This window comes from Arvicanthis niloticus, chromosome 26, assembly GCF_011762505.2.
Source record: "Arvicanthis niloticus isolate mArvNil1 chromosome 26, mArvNil1.pat.X, whole genome shotgun sequence".
Lineage (NCBI taxonomy): Eukaryota > Metazoa > Chordata > Mammalia > Rodentia > Muridae > Arvicanthis > Arvicanthis niloticus.
Genome location: NC_133434.1, coordinates 25769444 through 25786477, shown reverse-complemented (window position 1 = coordinate 25786477; position 17034 = coordinate 25769444). Strand labels below are relative to the sequence as shown.

Here is a 17034-nt window from a genome sequence, read left to right as displayed (position 1 = left end):
TGCATGCACAAGGACCTGAGCTCCAGCCTCAGAACCAAAGACGATAGTCAGGGATGCTGGCACAAGCCTGTGTTTCCAGCACTGAGGACACATGTACAGGGGATCTCTTGAGCTCACTGGCCAGCCAGTGTAGACACACTGGAGAACTCCAGGTCAGAGACCCTGCCCCACTCCAGCCCTAAAATGGTGAGAGTCATCTGATAGTACACAGACAGAAGTTAGAAGTTAGTTCCCTGATGTCCAGGACAGCAAAGCCGTCTCTAACTTCCTACAGCAGCTGGATAGGGAAATGGCTTCCTGCTCCTGATGAAGGCAGGCCAAGGGAGTCTAACAAAATTACATCCAAGTTTTATGCTCAAACAACATGAAGTAATGCTTTTTAAAAAGCTCATTTTGAGGCAAGATAGGAACAAACATGTCTCATGCAATCACTTCCAGAAAACAAGTGGAGAATGACGTGCACACTCTGCAACCCTCAGAGGACAGGTATCGAGTGGCTCACATGGATCACCCTACATTTCTCCTGCAAGTTAGAAAATGAAGACACCTGTCCATATAAGAGGCCAACTCAGTGAGTTATCTACTTTTAAATCTACCTATAATTCAACAGTATAATAAAAACATAGATACAAAGCTTAGAAAAACAAAACTATTATTAGAGTAGATCCTTCTTTAAATACATGATACATAATACAAATGAGTAACTATAAAACCTCTTTTTGACTGACAGAACTACCTTCAGTTTCAGAAATTTCAGAAAGTAATTCTATTTCAGAGCCTAGAAGCTTCTACATAAACTGTGCTCTGGGATTCCTTTTTACAAATTCTAAGTGTAAAGAAAATACTCTTTAATGTCTATGTTTTCTTCCTCCAAAACATCCTAAATCCACCTGTGTCACCTCTAGCACCAATATCATACATATGCTCTGCATCATCTCTAGATTAAGTAAAAGCTTCCAACTAGTCTGCCAGAGATCAACTGTCTACTGTCTATCCACCAGTGCAAATGAAAGGGAGCTAACTGTTAGGTAAAACAAGAAGCTGAACAGACCAACTAGGCCCTCAAATAAAAAGCCTCCTGTGGCTGGTTTACAGCACGAAGAGCATGTCTCAGAGACTGTAGGCTTTTCAGTATGTTCTTGAAAGTCTGACAACCCCTTTTCCCCAGAGAGAACTGCAAAGCCAAACCCTTAATCAGCATGAGGGAATTCAAAGTCACTTGGATCAAGTACTGTGGACAAACACTGTAACTGCGAGACAACTGAGACAACTGCTGCACTAATTCTCTTCAACTCACAACAGCCCTAAATCACTTCAACATAAATCCTCAAAAACACCTCCATCTAGCAGAGATTTTCAATCACTAGATTTTACCATATTATACACTAATGTCACTAACGTTTTATCTAGAGCCCATTACTATTCTTTTTAACATCTTCAAAATTACTAAGTATTTCCAAAAGGAACATAAATATACAGGGAAACCTTTAGGAATTACTGTAAACAGGAAGCCCACATAGTCTCTGTCTACTCGGCAACTCTCTGTGATGATCACACCTTTGCTCTCTGGTTCTGCTACCCAGGTATGAACCCCGACGACTTCAGCATTTTTGAGCTTGCTTTTCTCACTATTGCGTACCTAAAAAGTCTTCCTAGAAATGTTTTTTCTAGTTTTACCAGGGTTCCCAGCCCCATGGGATTTTAGCACAAGAGAAATATGTTTTGTGGCTAAAAGCCCATTCTAATGCCTAAGAATATTTCATTTACAGAACCAGTTTTCCCTTGCCTGCACTGACAATGCATGCCCTATACAATACTAAGTTTACAATTTTTGAATTCTATATAAATGGAACTACACAAAATGGCTAGGGGTCCAAGTCTAATTTCTTCTTATATATACTATATAGAAGACTGACCTATCTTGTCAATCTTATGGATGCCACATTCTACAATTTACTGTAGCTGGATTATTTTGGTTGCGATTATGACAAACAATGTTGCTCTACACATTCTTGTGTGTTTCCTGGTGTCTAAGTGTTCATCTCTTGTGGAGTTTATGCCTTGACAACTCCTTAACTAGCCAAAGTCAGTAGCTACATTTAATTCCAATGCTTGGGAGTTAGAGGGAAGCAGGCAGACCTCTTTGAGTCTGAGGCTCTCTAGCCTAGAGAGCAAGTTTGAGGCTACACAGTGAGACCCTGTCTCCAAAAGAAAAAAAAAAAAAAAAAAATCCTGAACTATATGGTATGAATATCTTCTACTTTACCAAATGGCTCTCCAAGACAGCTGAGCCACTTACATACTCCCATTAGAAAACCATGGAATCCCATTGTAATGTTCTTACCTTAAAAGAGAAGTTAAGCAAAATATATTCTATGCCTTCTTTTTCTTTTAAGATCTGAAGATCACTGTGCAAAGGACTATCAGAGTCAACCCTAAGAATAACAAAACAAAAGCCAGTTCAAACAAGATTAGAGAAACCTTTCTTACTAAGCTCTAACTGAACCAGTCCAAAAGGGACAACAGAGCCTCCAAGGTAAATTCTAAACAGAAGCTCTAAAGTGCTCCACAGTACCAGAAAAAAATTACCCACTATGGGCTCTAGCTCCTTGGGAACCAAGGGAATCTGAAATTAACAGTTATTCCAAAGAATAGCAGTTAGATACACAGAACTTCTCAAACAACTAAAAAACATTTTGGCAATATTCTTTCCTAAAATTGTATTTTTAACTAAGAAGTTTAAGGAAAGAAATTTACCACCAATAAAACCACCAAAAGTAAATCACTATAAAAGCATTTTTTCCTATAACTCTTTTCTATGTACTGCCTAAATCTCCTTATTTCAAACATAAACAGAATGACAGGCTCATGCTATTTGAACACATTTTGTTTGTAAACTGTCACAATCTCATAAACTTGTCAAACATTTCCTGCCTATTATTCCCCATTGTCTGACTCTCCCAATGAGCCTGAGAACAGGCTTACTTTAGTAATTTAACAACCACTTCCACAGCAGTGCTGTCCAGGCAGATGCACAATACTATGAAACTGACAAAAGGTACTTACTTATGTAGTTTGACATGCCAGTCATATAAGCTGTCATTTATTAGCTCCACTGAGTAAATCCCTGTGGGGACATAGGGCACACTGGTTACTCTTCATTTCCATTACTCTAGTGTAAGTTAACTCTAAATATACTAGTCAATAACAGCAAATTTTCACTATCAAAATAACTAAAGCTATCAACTAAAAGATACTTAAATCAATTTTAAAAAACTGCTTAGTACTCACTTTCACTGAAAAACATACATTATGCAAGTAATAGTTCTACGTATATAGACACTTCTAAGAAAATCAAGTCTTTCTATATATATTACTTTAATCTTCACTTTTATGAGACATCTTTTTTCTGTTGACCTTTTTAGAGCAATTTGGTTTTTTTTTTTTAGTATTTGTATTATGTGTCTGTGTCAATGTATATATGCCACCTGTGTACGTGCCTGTGGAGGCCATAGGTGTCAGATACCCTAGAGTGGGAGTTAGAGGCAACTGTGAGTCACCTGACACGTGGTCTGGGAACTGGACTTGGGTCCTCTCCAAAAGCATGAAGTGCTCTTCAGTACTCTCTTAGGTCTTAATAGCAATCTTCTAAACAACTCTATACTATAATAAATCCAAAATAACCGAACAAATTATTCCTAAATTAGTTATTATTTTATTAACACAGCAGCAATACATTTTTCCCTCAGGCTCTGCGATACACAAATCTTACTATCAGTTTAAAAAAATTCCTGCTTTTGAAGATTGAATCCCAGGGCCCCATGTCAACTGGGCAAGTATTCTACCAAAGAGCTACAGCTATAGCCCTGAAAAAGAATATTTTTTCATGGAATTATGAAATGAATGAAATCCATCAATTTTAAAAAGAATACCACCTCTATCGTAAGTTGTTTCAAAATAAGTATGAAAACAAATCGAGCAAGTTTTCCTTGTACAATAAAATACATTAATCTTACTTATTTTTAAAAGTAGTACTACTCATGCTTTTTTTGAACTCACCAGAAAATAAAAATCATACGTTATATCTCCATCAGGAAAAAAAAGGCAAAAAAAAAAAATATTTCTTTTTAGATTTATTTATTTTATGCAGTGAGTACACTGTCAATGTCTTCAGACACACCAGAAGAGGGCATCAGATCCCATTACAGATGGTTGTGAGCCACCATGCGGTTGCTAGGAATTGAACTCAGGACCTCTGGAAGAGCAGTCAATGCTCTTAACCACTGAACCATCTCTTTAGCCTCTGAAATTTTTTTTTTTAAATACAAAAAATAAACTCACTGGGCAAGGGGGACATACATCTTTAATTTCAGTACTTGGAAGGCAAAGGCAGGTGGACCTCTGAGTTCAAGGCCAGCCTGAGTTTGAGGCCAGAATAAATTCCAAAACAGCCAGAGATACACAGAAAAACCCTGTTTCAAAAAGCAAAAATACAAACAAAAGGATAAACTCATTTTATCTCTTTTCTCATTTAGAATTCATTAAATCTGAGTTTCACATCTCTAAAATAACATCAATAAAAATGTCCAACTCTGCCGGGCAGTGATGGCACACGCCTTTAATCTCAGCACTTGGGAGGCAGAGACAGGTGGATTTCTGAGTTTGAGGCCAGCCTGGTCTATAGAGTGAGTTCCAGGACAGCCAGCACTACACAGAGAAACCCTGTCTCGAAAAACCAAAAAGTCCAACTCTATCTATATTACACAAATTTGACACAAATTTGGTGTCATGGCACACATATCTAACCCCATCATGACCAAACAGAAAAATAATGAGTTCAAAAACAGTTTGCGCTAAATGGTCCCCCATCACTCCCCAAAGGAAAGCAAAGCAAAAGAGAAACACTCCATGTAAAGAAGCAAACGGCCAGCAGAGCCAGGGCCTCACCTGTCTTGTAGCTCTGTGATCTGTAGACATCCCTGAGTTCCTTCATGAGTCTATCTGATGCTTGTACTGACCCAGACACTGCACCCTGAAACAGTTAATAATTAAAGGCTTAAGGTATCAAAACCTGATGTAAAACTTTACAGTAACATTGTAAAAATGACTACCACTCAGTATTAAGAAGTCAAGAAGTGCGACTGAATAAAGGATTATGAAATGTTAAGAAAAACAGGAAACTGAAGACAAGTCTTGTTTGTTCCGATCACGAGGGAAGACCTTCCAGAACGCCCAGAACCCCATGGACTATGTGACAGTTTAGAGTTCAATATGACTCTACTCCAAACTACAACTTCTAAAAATGCTCCAAATCCCTCACTGTAACATTTTAGCAGTAATGTCAGCTCAAGGTGTCCTCTGACCTCCACATGTGTGCTGTGACAAGCACCCCTCTCCTCCACACACACATGCACACAAATACAATACTTTTTCTTAAATATCAAAAAGCTTGAAAGTTATACTTATTCTGAGTTTAAAGGTTTCAAAGATCTATTTCCTCGCCATGAGGCCTTGCTTGAACTAGTTAGATTTTTTAAATGTACTTAATGTGTGATATACCTGTGTATTTGCATAGCTGTATACTCACTCACGTACAGTCAAGTGTCCATGTGTACCCATGCGTGTACAGGCCCAGGACTGATGTGTGCAGTGGATTATTTATTATCCTTGGTTGCTTTCCACCTTATTCACTGATGTAAGGGCTCTTAACTGAACAACAGTTTAGTTTAATTAGCCAGCTTGCTCAGAGGATCCTGTCTCCTCCTACTGAGTTGTTACTCAGTGTTTATATGGCTTCTAGAGACTCAAATACCAATCCTAATACTTGCTTCTTGAGAGGCAACCACTTTAACCACTGTACCATCTCACGGCCCTTGAAGTGGTTTTATGCCCTAGATTTTATATCTATAAAATATGAAGAATGTCTATTTCCTACAATGGCAATATACAGACCATCACTATGGAGAAGTTAACGAAATAACTTCAAATAGATAGTCATACCACATCCACAGTCAAGAGCAGAGACAGAACAAGTACATTCTCACCCACTTGCTTGCTTGCAGTTCAGCTTCTGTCTTCTCTACAGAATTCAAGACTACCTACCTAGGGATTGGTGTCACCCACAGTGGGCTGAGTCTTCCTGCATCAGCTAAGTGAATAAGACAGTTCTTGACAGCCCTGGCCATAGGCCAATCCAATGTAGATGATCCCTCACTGAGATAGTCTTCTCATGTTAATTCTAAGGTTATGTCAAGTTGACAATTATAACTAACCACCACAGGATTATACAGAGATAGCAGTTTGTTTTCAAGATGTGAAGAACAGATAGATGAACAGGGTAGAAAGTGGCTGTCAACAATCAGGAAAAGCAGCATAGATCAACAAAGGAAAAGACCGAATCTATCACTAAGTCAAGGATTGAAGGGCAGGTGAGATTGGTATCTTAATGAATTAAATGCGTTACCCAATCTGTAATTATGTAATCACGAAATTCATGTTCTAGATACTTACTCACACTTACATTTAAATGGTCTTGCCTTTGAGTCTTCCTGATTTTCTCCAATATTGCCAAATTTTCTTTCTCAATCCCTTCGTCCTCTGACTTTTTCCCACTAACAGGCTCTTCTTCCTTCATCTCATAGTGATCCAAGTCTTCTATATCCTACAAAGAGGATAAAAAGGCTTATTAATGTCTCTCTTCTTCACTAGTTTCTTATGTCAGAAAAAAAAATTTGAATAAAAATTTAAAAGTACAAGAAAGAAAGGATGCATCCATTCTAGGAGGAGAGGGAAAGCCCCAGATTCCATTCAGGAGGTTTTCCCCTTTAATACCTCATGGTCTGTGGAGAGGCTGGATTGATTACAGCAGATGCCATAGTTGCATAAATGTGTGACTATTATCAAATATGCCATCTTTAAAAATCTCCAATTATGAGGAACTTTTTCAAACTATTTAGTGATCCTTTAATTACTCATACATTATTCTAGAAATCTGACTTTAGAGTTTTATTCTAAGAAATATAAACACTAATTTAGGCATAATTATACCCATCTCATTCTGATAATTACAAAAACAAAATCTACACATACAAAAACAAACCAAAAGCCAGTTAATTCAATGGATCATCCATTATCCATTATGGGGTCATTAGAATACTAAATTTTTCCTTCTTTTTTTTTTTTTTTTTTTTTTTTTTTGAGACAAGGTTTTATATAGCCTTGGGCTGGCTCAAGCTCCCTATGTAGCTAAGGCTGACCCTGATCTTTTGTTACTCCTACCTGTGGTGCTAGGATAGGTGGCAAGTACTACTATGTTCACTTTTATATGGTGATTGGGGATCAAGGCCAGGACCCTGTGCATGCTTTGGCAAGCACATTACCAACCAAGCTACAGACACAGCCAACATAATTATTTCTTTCTATCAATAAAAACCCTGAAATGAAAAACATGGAAATACAGAATCTCCATGCTTTCAGAATAAGAACTAAAACAGAAAGTTTAGACTTGAGTTTTTTGTTTTTTGTTTTTTTTTTAAACAACTTTAGGGCAAAGTTTTTAGAAAAAGAATTTGAAAAATACCTGCAGACCAACATCTTTCACAGCCCATTTTCTTTCCAGTATCATACACACAAATCTATGCCCAAGTTTCTGGTCCTAACTTTTCCAAGTATCTCAGTACTGCATTAAGCTTCATTTACCAAGATCTGTTACCTCCACTTTTCATGCAATCTGAATTGAAGGTCAGTGACTACCTTCAATCCAAAATGAACTCAATGGGTCTCCTTCCACCCATGACATTTTGTTCTTAATCAGATTCTACACAGGGCTTCATGTTATGAAGACTTCTCTCTTGTCCTGTATTTGTTTTCTTTAGAATTTCAATAATGTCTCCTTAATCTGTATCTCCTCCTCCAACCTCAGGTCATTTCCATCCACACACTTTAGCTGCATTTTAGTCAGCAAATCCTAAATATAACTCATCTTCCTAAAACAATATCCACAGCATACGACTTTTTTGCTTATGGTTTCCTGATCAACAGCCTTATCCAGCAAGCATGTGTCTCCCATCCAGTCCTGTATTCTCAGAGCCACCTCTCCTTCCCTTAAACGACAGCAGCCAGTGCCTGAAACACACCACATTCAGGTCTACCAATCACATTAGTTCTAGTAAAGTTGAAATGCCTTCCGTGTTATCCCTACGTTTCTAGATTTCCCCAAGTATCACTGTCCCATGTCAATCTTATGAGAAGGAAAAGAAACTCTGAGTGCAGTCTATTTCACTGCATACCAGTCCGGGGGAGAGCTTAATGTTCTCATACAATTTGTTCCACCTAAATTAAATTCCATGAAAACAGTAAAGCAAACAGCCTATCCACCAAAAGTCACTCTAATTAAATAATTGTAAGAATTATTCTACTCCTGGACACAAAACAAATGACTCCTTCTTTTGCTTTGACCCATTCTCAAAGTACATTTTAAACAGATTTTTTTTCAAATAAAGGTAAAAGTCTGAATAAATTATAAGATTCAAAACAAAAACCAATTTTCTTGAAGCTAAAGATTATGAAGTTCATATGCATTTTATCTGGTCAATGAAGCTTTGGATCTTTTTTTAAACCTGAATTTAAATTCAAAGGTTCAAAAGCCTAAAGATCTATTGGTGACTGACAATTAATTATCTTAATGCCTTAGAAAGTTGCTACAAAACTTATTTAAATGTCCCCTCCAAAAATCAGGTATGGCATTATGACATATTAAGACAGGGACCTTCCCTATTGCTAATGTCACCACACTTACAACAGAGGACTCTGATGACCTGAGCCTTTCTGTCTTGAAAGCCTCAGTCTTGTCTGTGGCTCTGTCCTGAAGGCTTCTGTCCTGTCTAACCTCCACAGTCCCTGCTAAGGAAGGGTGCAGCCCTCCCCAGGTGCAACACTTATGAACCACAATGTCCATCATGGCAAGATACACATACAGGTGCAGTAAGTGGCACTCACATGTTGGTGGCGGTCAACAGCAGTTAAATTGGACTAAGGACCGACTCAGCAGGAGGGAAACCATGCCTGGGACTGGAAAGCTAGGCAGCTTTTCTAGAACTAGTGAGTGTGTTCATGGACTTCAAAAAAATTAGGAAAAAATAGTCTCTCCAATAATAAGGGATGAGCCCCTTATTGGTTGCAGAATGCAGAATGGTCAGATACCACTGAAACCAAATACACAAACAATACCAGGCTCAGCATGTTACATACACGCACGCGCACACGCACTCATTCATATTTAACATACCTAACAATGAAGAAAAAGAGGCTATCAACTTAGGAGTGGAAGGGTTCAAGGGAAGGTAGCTGGGAAGAGTTAGGGAAAGAAAAGTGATTATTATTCTATTTCAATTTAAAACATTAAAATATAAAAATTAAAAATATTAAAAGGCACTGGTGGCTTATGCCTGTAATCTCCAGTACTCAGGAGGCAGGTGGATTTTTGAGTTTGAGGCCAGCCTGGTCTACAGAGCAACCTTTCAGGACAGCCAGAGCTACACAAAGGAAATCCTAGCTCAAGTAAAACACCACAAATGAAAAGAAATAGGGCCTTTAACAGATGATAAGGCATGACCCTCCCCCCCTTCCTTGATAATGAAATCAAGTCCTTTATAAAGGAAGCTTAAAAGGTTTTATGTCTAAGTTCTTCTGCCCTTTTGCTTTCTACTGTTTGAGGTCACAGAATGAAAATCCTCACAGGATACCCTAATTCTAAACTTCCTAGCTCTCAAAACCGTACAAACATAAATTACCCAGTCCTGGGTATTCTAATTCCAGCAGCACAATGCAGACTAACAGAAAGCCCTTAAATATTCTTTCAATAAGAGATAATGTCACTGCTTCTAGCAAGCAGTCCCTGTGATGTCCACAAACTTTCCTTTCATTCAAATATAATTCTCTGTCTGTCTGCTTATGTTAGGTTCATGTGTACATGGAGGCCAAACGAAGCTGAGCGGTGGTGGCGCACGCCTTTAATCCCAGCACTTGGGAGGCAGAGGCAGCGGATTTCTGAGTTCGAGGCTAGCCTGGTCTACAGAGGGAGTTCCAGGACAACCAGAGCTACACAGAGAAACCCTGTCTTGAAAAACTAAAAGAGGCCAAACGAGTCTTCCTCACTCACTACCTTAATTTTTCAGACAGGGACTCTTACTGAACCTGGCTAAATAAGAAGAGTCACAGGAAGCCTTCTGTCCCTGCCTCCCCAGAGCTGGGGGTACAGATCAAGCTGCGGCACCTCGACTCTTTCCTTCTTTTAGACGTAAGTGCTGGGGTCTGCACTCAGCCCTCACACTTTCACAGCAAGCACTAGACTGACTGAGCCTTCTACCCGGCTGTGAACACAAAACTCTAAATTTAGTAGTTTTTCAAAAAAATAACCAAATTATAAGCTAAATACTATTATTAAATGTAAACAATTTTTACTGCCCTCAGATAAAAGTTTGTTCAAAGGCATACTGTTAATTAGAAGCAAAACCAGAGTTTACAGAGTATATTTCATTTGAAAGAGCAGGTGCTGTTATTGAACACTAATATTACTTCAAAAACAAGATTAAAGAATTACAAAAATGTTCAAATATTGAGATATTGATAAGATGTGAACCAGTGAGACAGACCACTCAGCCAATAAAAGGAAGTTCCCCCAAGTCTAAGGACTTGAGTCCAATCCTTGAACCCATATGGCAGAAACAGAGAATGGACTCTTAAATGTTGCCTTCTGACTTCCACATGCCACAAACACCTACACACATGCACGCACACACACGCACACAAATAAATAAAATTAAGTGGAGAAAACTCCATTAGCTATTCATAAAGTACCATTCTTACATAAATACCTACTTCAGCCATCTCCTCCTCTTCCTCTTCTTCTGAAGTTACTTCTTCAGTTGTCCCATTCTGAAACAGAGAAAGAATGTGCCAACACTATACAGAGCACACCAGACAGCTGGCCACTATTAGCCACTGTTCCTACAGTCCCATAAGCAGAGCTTATTAAAGAATTTCAAGTCAATCCAATGTAGCAGATACCTTAAGGATAAACAAAAGCAATCAAATATAAAGGAAACGTAAAAGCTAAAGATAACCTAATTTTAAATTTTTACTTTTACTTCTATCTTCTGCTCATAAACGCTCCAAACTATTCTTTCCTTATCTACCCATTTAATGACCCTCCCAAAAAACCCCTTAATTTTTCTATAAATTCACCTGCCTTGCATTTTAAATGGAGAGATGTTATAAAGAAATAGATACGTGAGAGTGACTGAGGAGCCAGTCTATCTTAGGGAACGTCTCTCCTAAGGCAGGGTTTACTTCATCCACACAGCAGTCATGTGAGATTTTAGGAAGGGTCTTCATATATAGTCTCTTGCCAGAGCAAAGTTTGCCATCTCTCAATATGGAAATGTATCTGTATTCATAAAGACAGGTTTAGTTTGGGACCAGAATATCTAAAATATCAAGAAACTAGGACTCAGAGATCAAATCAGACCACCAGGATCTCAGTAGTCTCAAGGCATCTGTTCTTAGATGCTCTGAGATCACAAGTCTTAATAACAAAACAAAATGCAATCATTAACTCCTCACCATCAGTGAGCTGGAAAACCTGTGCAGACACATATAACATAAGCTTAGGCTTGTTTTAAAATCTGAATCTCTTTAAACACTTACTCCTTTCCTGGAGACAAAATAAGAGAAGGAAGCAGTTCCCAAAATTATTGTGGTTCACCCTTTTCTGCATTTCTACAGCAGGTTATTTTTTTATATCTTTTCAAAAACAGAAAGTAAACAGCTACCAACCAGTCCCAAGGTCCCAAATACAAGTCTGAGTGGGGTGAAAGGGTGAAAAGCATTGTCAAAATGCTAATTTCAGAACCTACCCCAGAGAATCTCTCTTCAAATGCATTTTAATTCAAGAGTTAGAGACCATTACAGAAAATCACAACCAATCATAACACAAAGAATAAGTGGGCCGGTAGTGTCCAGCCCCAACTGATACAATACGACTGACTCCTCCATCCAAGGCTCAGGGTCACAGCAGACGGGCAGTGAGACTTTAGAGCCAGAGCAAGGAAAAGGAAGTCCGCTGGGAGACTTTGGTCTCCTAGAAATATCACAGCCACTGCACTGCACCCATGAAGTCTCACCACGGTTATCTAAATAAGATGTGAACAAGAATGACACCAGTAAGAATGCTAACACAGAAGGGAGCTGGGCAAGAGTCAGGAGAAATAGTCCTCCCCAAGGGAGAGCACACCAGCAGGTTAACCAAGTTCACATGGTCAGCCCTGAAAAACATATACACATGTTATATGGACTGAAGACGGAGGCGGGGAGGGAGGGAGGGAGGGAGGGAGTCTGTATTAAACAACTGAAGAAATAGAGGCCATGAATCTGAAAGACAGCAAGACCAGTACTTCAGAGGTATTTGATGGAGAAGGGTAACAATATATTTTAATTTTTAAAAGTTTACCCTTCTCCAAAGGATAAGTTATTTGACAAAAACACAAAGCCAATTAGACTCATGAAATCCTAAGGACTTCGTTTCAATAAGCAGGTTGTTCTTTCCCAAAGCTCACTGAAAGCAGGCACAGTGGCTCATGCCTGTGATCCTAGCACTAAAGACGCCTGCAGCAACAGACACAGAGTAGATGGATCCTATGGTTGCAAAAAATGTTTAGGAAAAACCACAGGAGAATAAAAGGATGAACTGCTGTAAAGTCCTAATTATTTTAAGGACCACTCTATTCTATAGGAACTCTCTCTTCCCTGATGGCCTCTGAATCTAGCACCCTGATGGGTTCTAGAACCAAAGAGAGAAGGAAAAGCCTTTTTATTATAACTCAACACAAGAGCAGAATTTCCTAACACACTCTGGAGTTGGAAACACCATAAGCTCCAGCCTCCAACTTCAGCAGAACACAGGTCCACACTCTGGACAGCAGAAAAAAGTATCCTACAGACATCTCTGTCAAAAACTGGTACTGACTGGTGTCACACCTTTCCTACAAACAAGCAAATGACCAAGTAGCATGAACAGAAAACAGACCCTGAGGGTGCCACACAGAAAAGCCACACAAGTGGCCTGAAGCACAACTAGTAAAGAAGACAGAACTAAACTCTAACTGGATTCACTGGCACTGTTGAGAAGCTACTGCACCCACAAAACAAGAATAAGTAACTATACAAAGGACAAGACAGTTCCAGGAAATAAGAAACATTTGAAGAAAAACAGTAAAAGGAGAAAAGAACCTGTTTCCTCTGAACAAAGCATTTATAATGAGGACAACCAAAATGAGACACAGCTATAAAGAAAGGAGATGGAAAGCCTGAGGAAATACAAATAAGAGCATTCAAGGGACCTGGAAGACAGCAACATATAGGTTCCTATGGACTTTTGTTACAGAATTCACAAATTATCTTGAGTATCTACACTGTTGCCCAATCTACACCCAGGAAAAACAAGACAGACTTCAAGTTCAGGATATACTGTAAGTAAAAAACAAAACCATAGACATTCTAGAAAATAAAACCTGAACAGATAGAAAAATTAAACATTTTCTCATCATCTTTCTTTAGGCTCCACTAAATTACGAAAGAATGAACACTGTGTAAGTATAAAAATTTGAAAAACAAAAGGAACAGGCTTATGAGGAGTAATCAATCACCATTCTCATGAGATAACTGTGAACAGGAGCTGTGATCAATGAAGCACACAAGTAAAGGTGCAGGTCAGAGGACAGCAGTGACCCAGGAGATCTGCAAAGAGTACCTGAATTCAGAGGCTCCAGACTCAGACACCAGATACAGTACAACAGGGACAGCAAGCAGGACAGAACCCACAGACTAACCAAAACACACCACGCAGCTCTCAAATGTGAACCCCCCCCCCAACACACACACACACCCCCAAAGCTATCTAACAGGTGAAAAGTCTTGGCTACAAGGAACTCCAAATCATTTATTTGGCACAAAAGAAAGGTATGCTTAAAAAGAAAAATCAAAATATGAATGAGTAAAGATAAAACACAAAATACTTGAGGACAGACTTTACAATATATACAAGGCATGGTAAAACTGAGAAAATACATAGCAAATAAAAAATACAGATGCTAAAGAGGGCAAAGTGCCAAAATAAGCTGCTTTATGATTCTATCACATCTACACGACCTGTACAGAGTGCTGTAAAGGGAGAATCAGAAAAAGCTCTTAAGCTCACTCAGGTTCACATTCAGATACTGGAGATGATTCCCTCCTCCACCAGGCTTAAAGCCTAGGATAATGTCACAGCCCACAATTAACCTGAGCTGGCTTGGAGAATGCTTCAGGTCACAAACCAGCGGACCTGCTCCAGGTTTAAGCCTTAAGAATGACCAGCAACTTAAGCTGGATATCAGTGGCTATCTGAGTTCAAGGCCAACCTGATCTACAGAGTGAGTTGCCAACAGCCAGGGCTACTTTACTTAGCAAAACTCTGTCTTGGAAGAAAAACAAAAATGCCCAGCAACTTCCCTCTTTTATTCTTTAAGAGTTCTGACTGACCTCTAAGGAAACAGAAGCCTTATGAAGCAGCCCTAGAGGATGTACATGTACAGAAAAAAAGCCATGTAAAGAAATGCTAAAGATGCCAGATACATAAGGAAGGGGTGGGGGGGGGAAGCAGCAGCAGCCATCCTTGGACACTTGAGAGTTGTTTAGGATAAAGATCACACTAGTTGTCTACGGCCATACTATCTTGAATGTGCCACCACCTGACTGCACATAACAGCCACCAAATGAAACCAACAGACACTACTCAGCTAAGCCTAACTAATCCATCCAATAGCAAGAATTAGTATTTTAAGGCATTAAGATTTTTGAGACAGGGTCTCACTGTAACTCAAGAGCTCTGCCTGTCTCTACTTGTCAAGTATCTACTTAAAGGCAAGCTTGTGGGGTTCTAAGACTGGGTCTTCATTTGTAGGACAGGCTTGCCTCACATGCATCCTGCCTCAGCCTCCTGGGTGCTGAGATTAAAACATGTGCCACCACATCCAGCTCTAAGCCATTAAGTTCTGAGAAATGGGGTAAACATATAATGAAAACAAAACTTTGGGGCTAAAGAGATGGCTCAGTGGTTAAGAGCACTTGCTGCTCCTGCAGGAGACTAGGGTTTGATTGCTAGCACCTAATGGCAGCTAACAACCATCCATTTTCAGGGAATCCCAACAGATTTTCTATTATATGCATGTGGTACACATACATGTAGGCAATACACTCATACACATGTTTTTTTAAAACCTTAAAAGTTATTATTGCCCATGTGAAATAGCAAAAAGTTGACAGAACAGCAATATTTTAAAAGAAAAAGTAAAATGGCTCAGTGGACAAAGATGCCTGCTGCCAAGCCTGACCTCCTGGGTTTGATCCTGGGACTCAGATGGTAGAGAGAACCAATTCCTCCAAGTTGTTCTCTGACTTCATAGAAGTGCCATCAATGTGCATACCAACACATACACACATACAAATAAAGAAATAATAAAATTAAGAAAAGAATATAATAAAACAGATATAAAGACTCAAACTACGAGGCCTAAAATCTAAAAGCAGCCAGGCATGACGATACAACCTGTAATTCTAGCATTCAGGACATAGAGACAAGAGAACCAACAGCCTCATCTACACATGGTTTTGGAGGTCAGCGCCAAAGTATACAAGACCTTGTCTCCAAAAAGTAAAAACAAAATTGAAAAGCCCAATTAATAAACTCCAAAACAAATCAAATGGAAAAGCAAAGCTAACACACAAAAATATATACCAAAATTCAAGACTTAAATTTGAAAAGGGATGTCCTTCCTGAACATCCAGCACAATGGAAGAAGACCCTAAGCTCAGGCCACTGTTGCAGTTCATTATACCAAACAAATTCCCTGAAGCTTCCAAAGAAACTCATGCATAAATAAGATTCTGGGCGGCATCAGCTTCAGCAACACCATTGACTAGAAGACAATAGCATAGTATTTGAAATCTTAGGCAAAAATGTCAGCCTAGATTTATTATTCAAACACAGAACACAACAGCAGCTGATACTGAGGCCCCACAACTCCCATGTACGGCACTGCGCACTGCTTTTAGAATACCTGTGGTACTGCCAAACCACTCTGGTTACTTGGTACAAAAGTGAGAAGTGGTCAGAGACTAGGAGGATGGCAACAAGAACCACATTTTGAAACCAGTGTGGGCTTGTTCTAACGACAACTCTGAACCAGATTTTTCAAAAGCTAACTCAGAAAACATGCCATTCCTTCATGCCTTGGCTTTTATCTGATAGTGTAATAAATAGAGAAAAACAAGAAAAGAGATGGCATGAGACCCAGGAATCAATAGATTCACCCTAGGATAGCAGAAAAAAAAATCTCGAGGTGACAACTGCACACAGTCCAGAGAACTCAAAAAGACTAATGCAGAAGAGCCAGGGACCCCAAAGACAGATGGTCCCAGAAAGAGAACCTGACATTTAGAAACAAACTGAGAAGTATTACTATAAAAAGGACCCTGAGAAGTAAAAGACTGCACAGGCATGGAAATGCCGTAACAGAAAACATGGCTCTCCAAAGTCCTCGTAGCAAACTGGTTGCTCATGACTAAACAATGCTTTAGAAGCAGTGGTTTAAGTAGGTAGTTTCTATAAGAGCTAAACCCTCATTTATTGTAATAAAAAGTCATAAAGTAAAATAAAATAAAGTCATAAAATAAATAGCTAATTAGGCAAGTCTAAAAGTTATGAGTGATTGCTGAATTGGTGGAAATTTCCATGGCTTAGGGAGAGCTAACTTTGCATTAGATCTTAAGAAGCACAAACAGACTTATGGACATGGTATGCCAAAGGAAGGTAATTAACTAAACAACCAAACAAAAAAGAAACACAGGTATCAGAAATTTTAACAAAAATCAAAACGGAGGGGTCGGGGAGCAGCACTCACCTATCACAGTAAAATACAAACAACTCCAAGAAATGAA

At 39.0% G+C, this 17034-nt stretch overlaps 1 protein-coding gene across 2 annotated transcripts in view; it reads right to left on the bottom strand.

Annotated features, from left to right (window-relative positions):
* Ube2q2 (ubiquitin conjugating enzyme E2 Q2) overlaps positions 1-17034 on the bottom strand; it is a 52081-nt gene that overhangs the window by 17184 nt on the left and 17863 nt on the right. For both annotated transcript variants that reach the window (XM_076925290.1, XM_076925291.1), the window contains exons 4-8: positions 10879-10935; positions 6521-6661; positions 4948-5032; positions 3067-3127; positions 2345-2435 (exon numbers count right to left, since the gene is read on the bottom strand). In XM_076925290.1, the coding sequence (XP_076781405.1) occupies positions 2345-2435; positions 3067-3127; positions 4948-5032; positions 6521-6661; positions 10879-10935 (435 nt within the window). The remainder of the gene's footprint in view (positions 1-2344; positions 2436-3066; positions 3128-4947; positions 5033-6520; positions 6662-10878; positions 10936-17034) is intronic.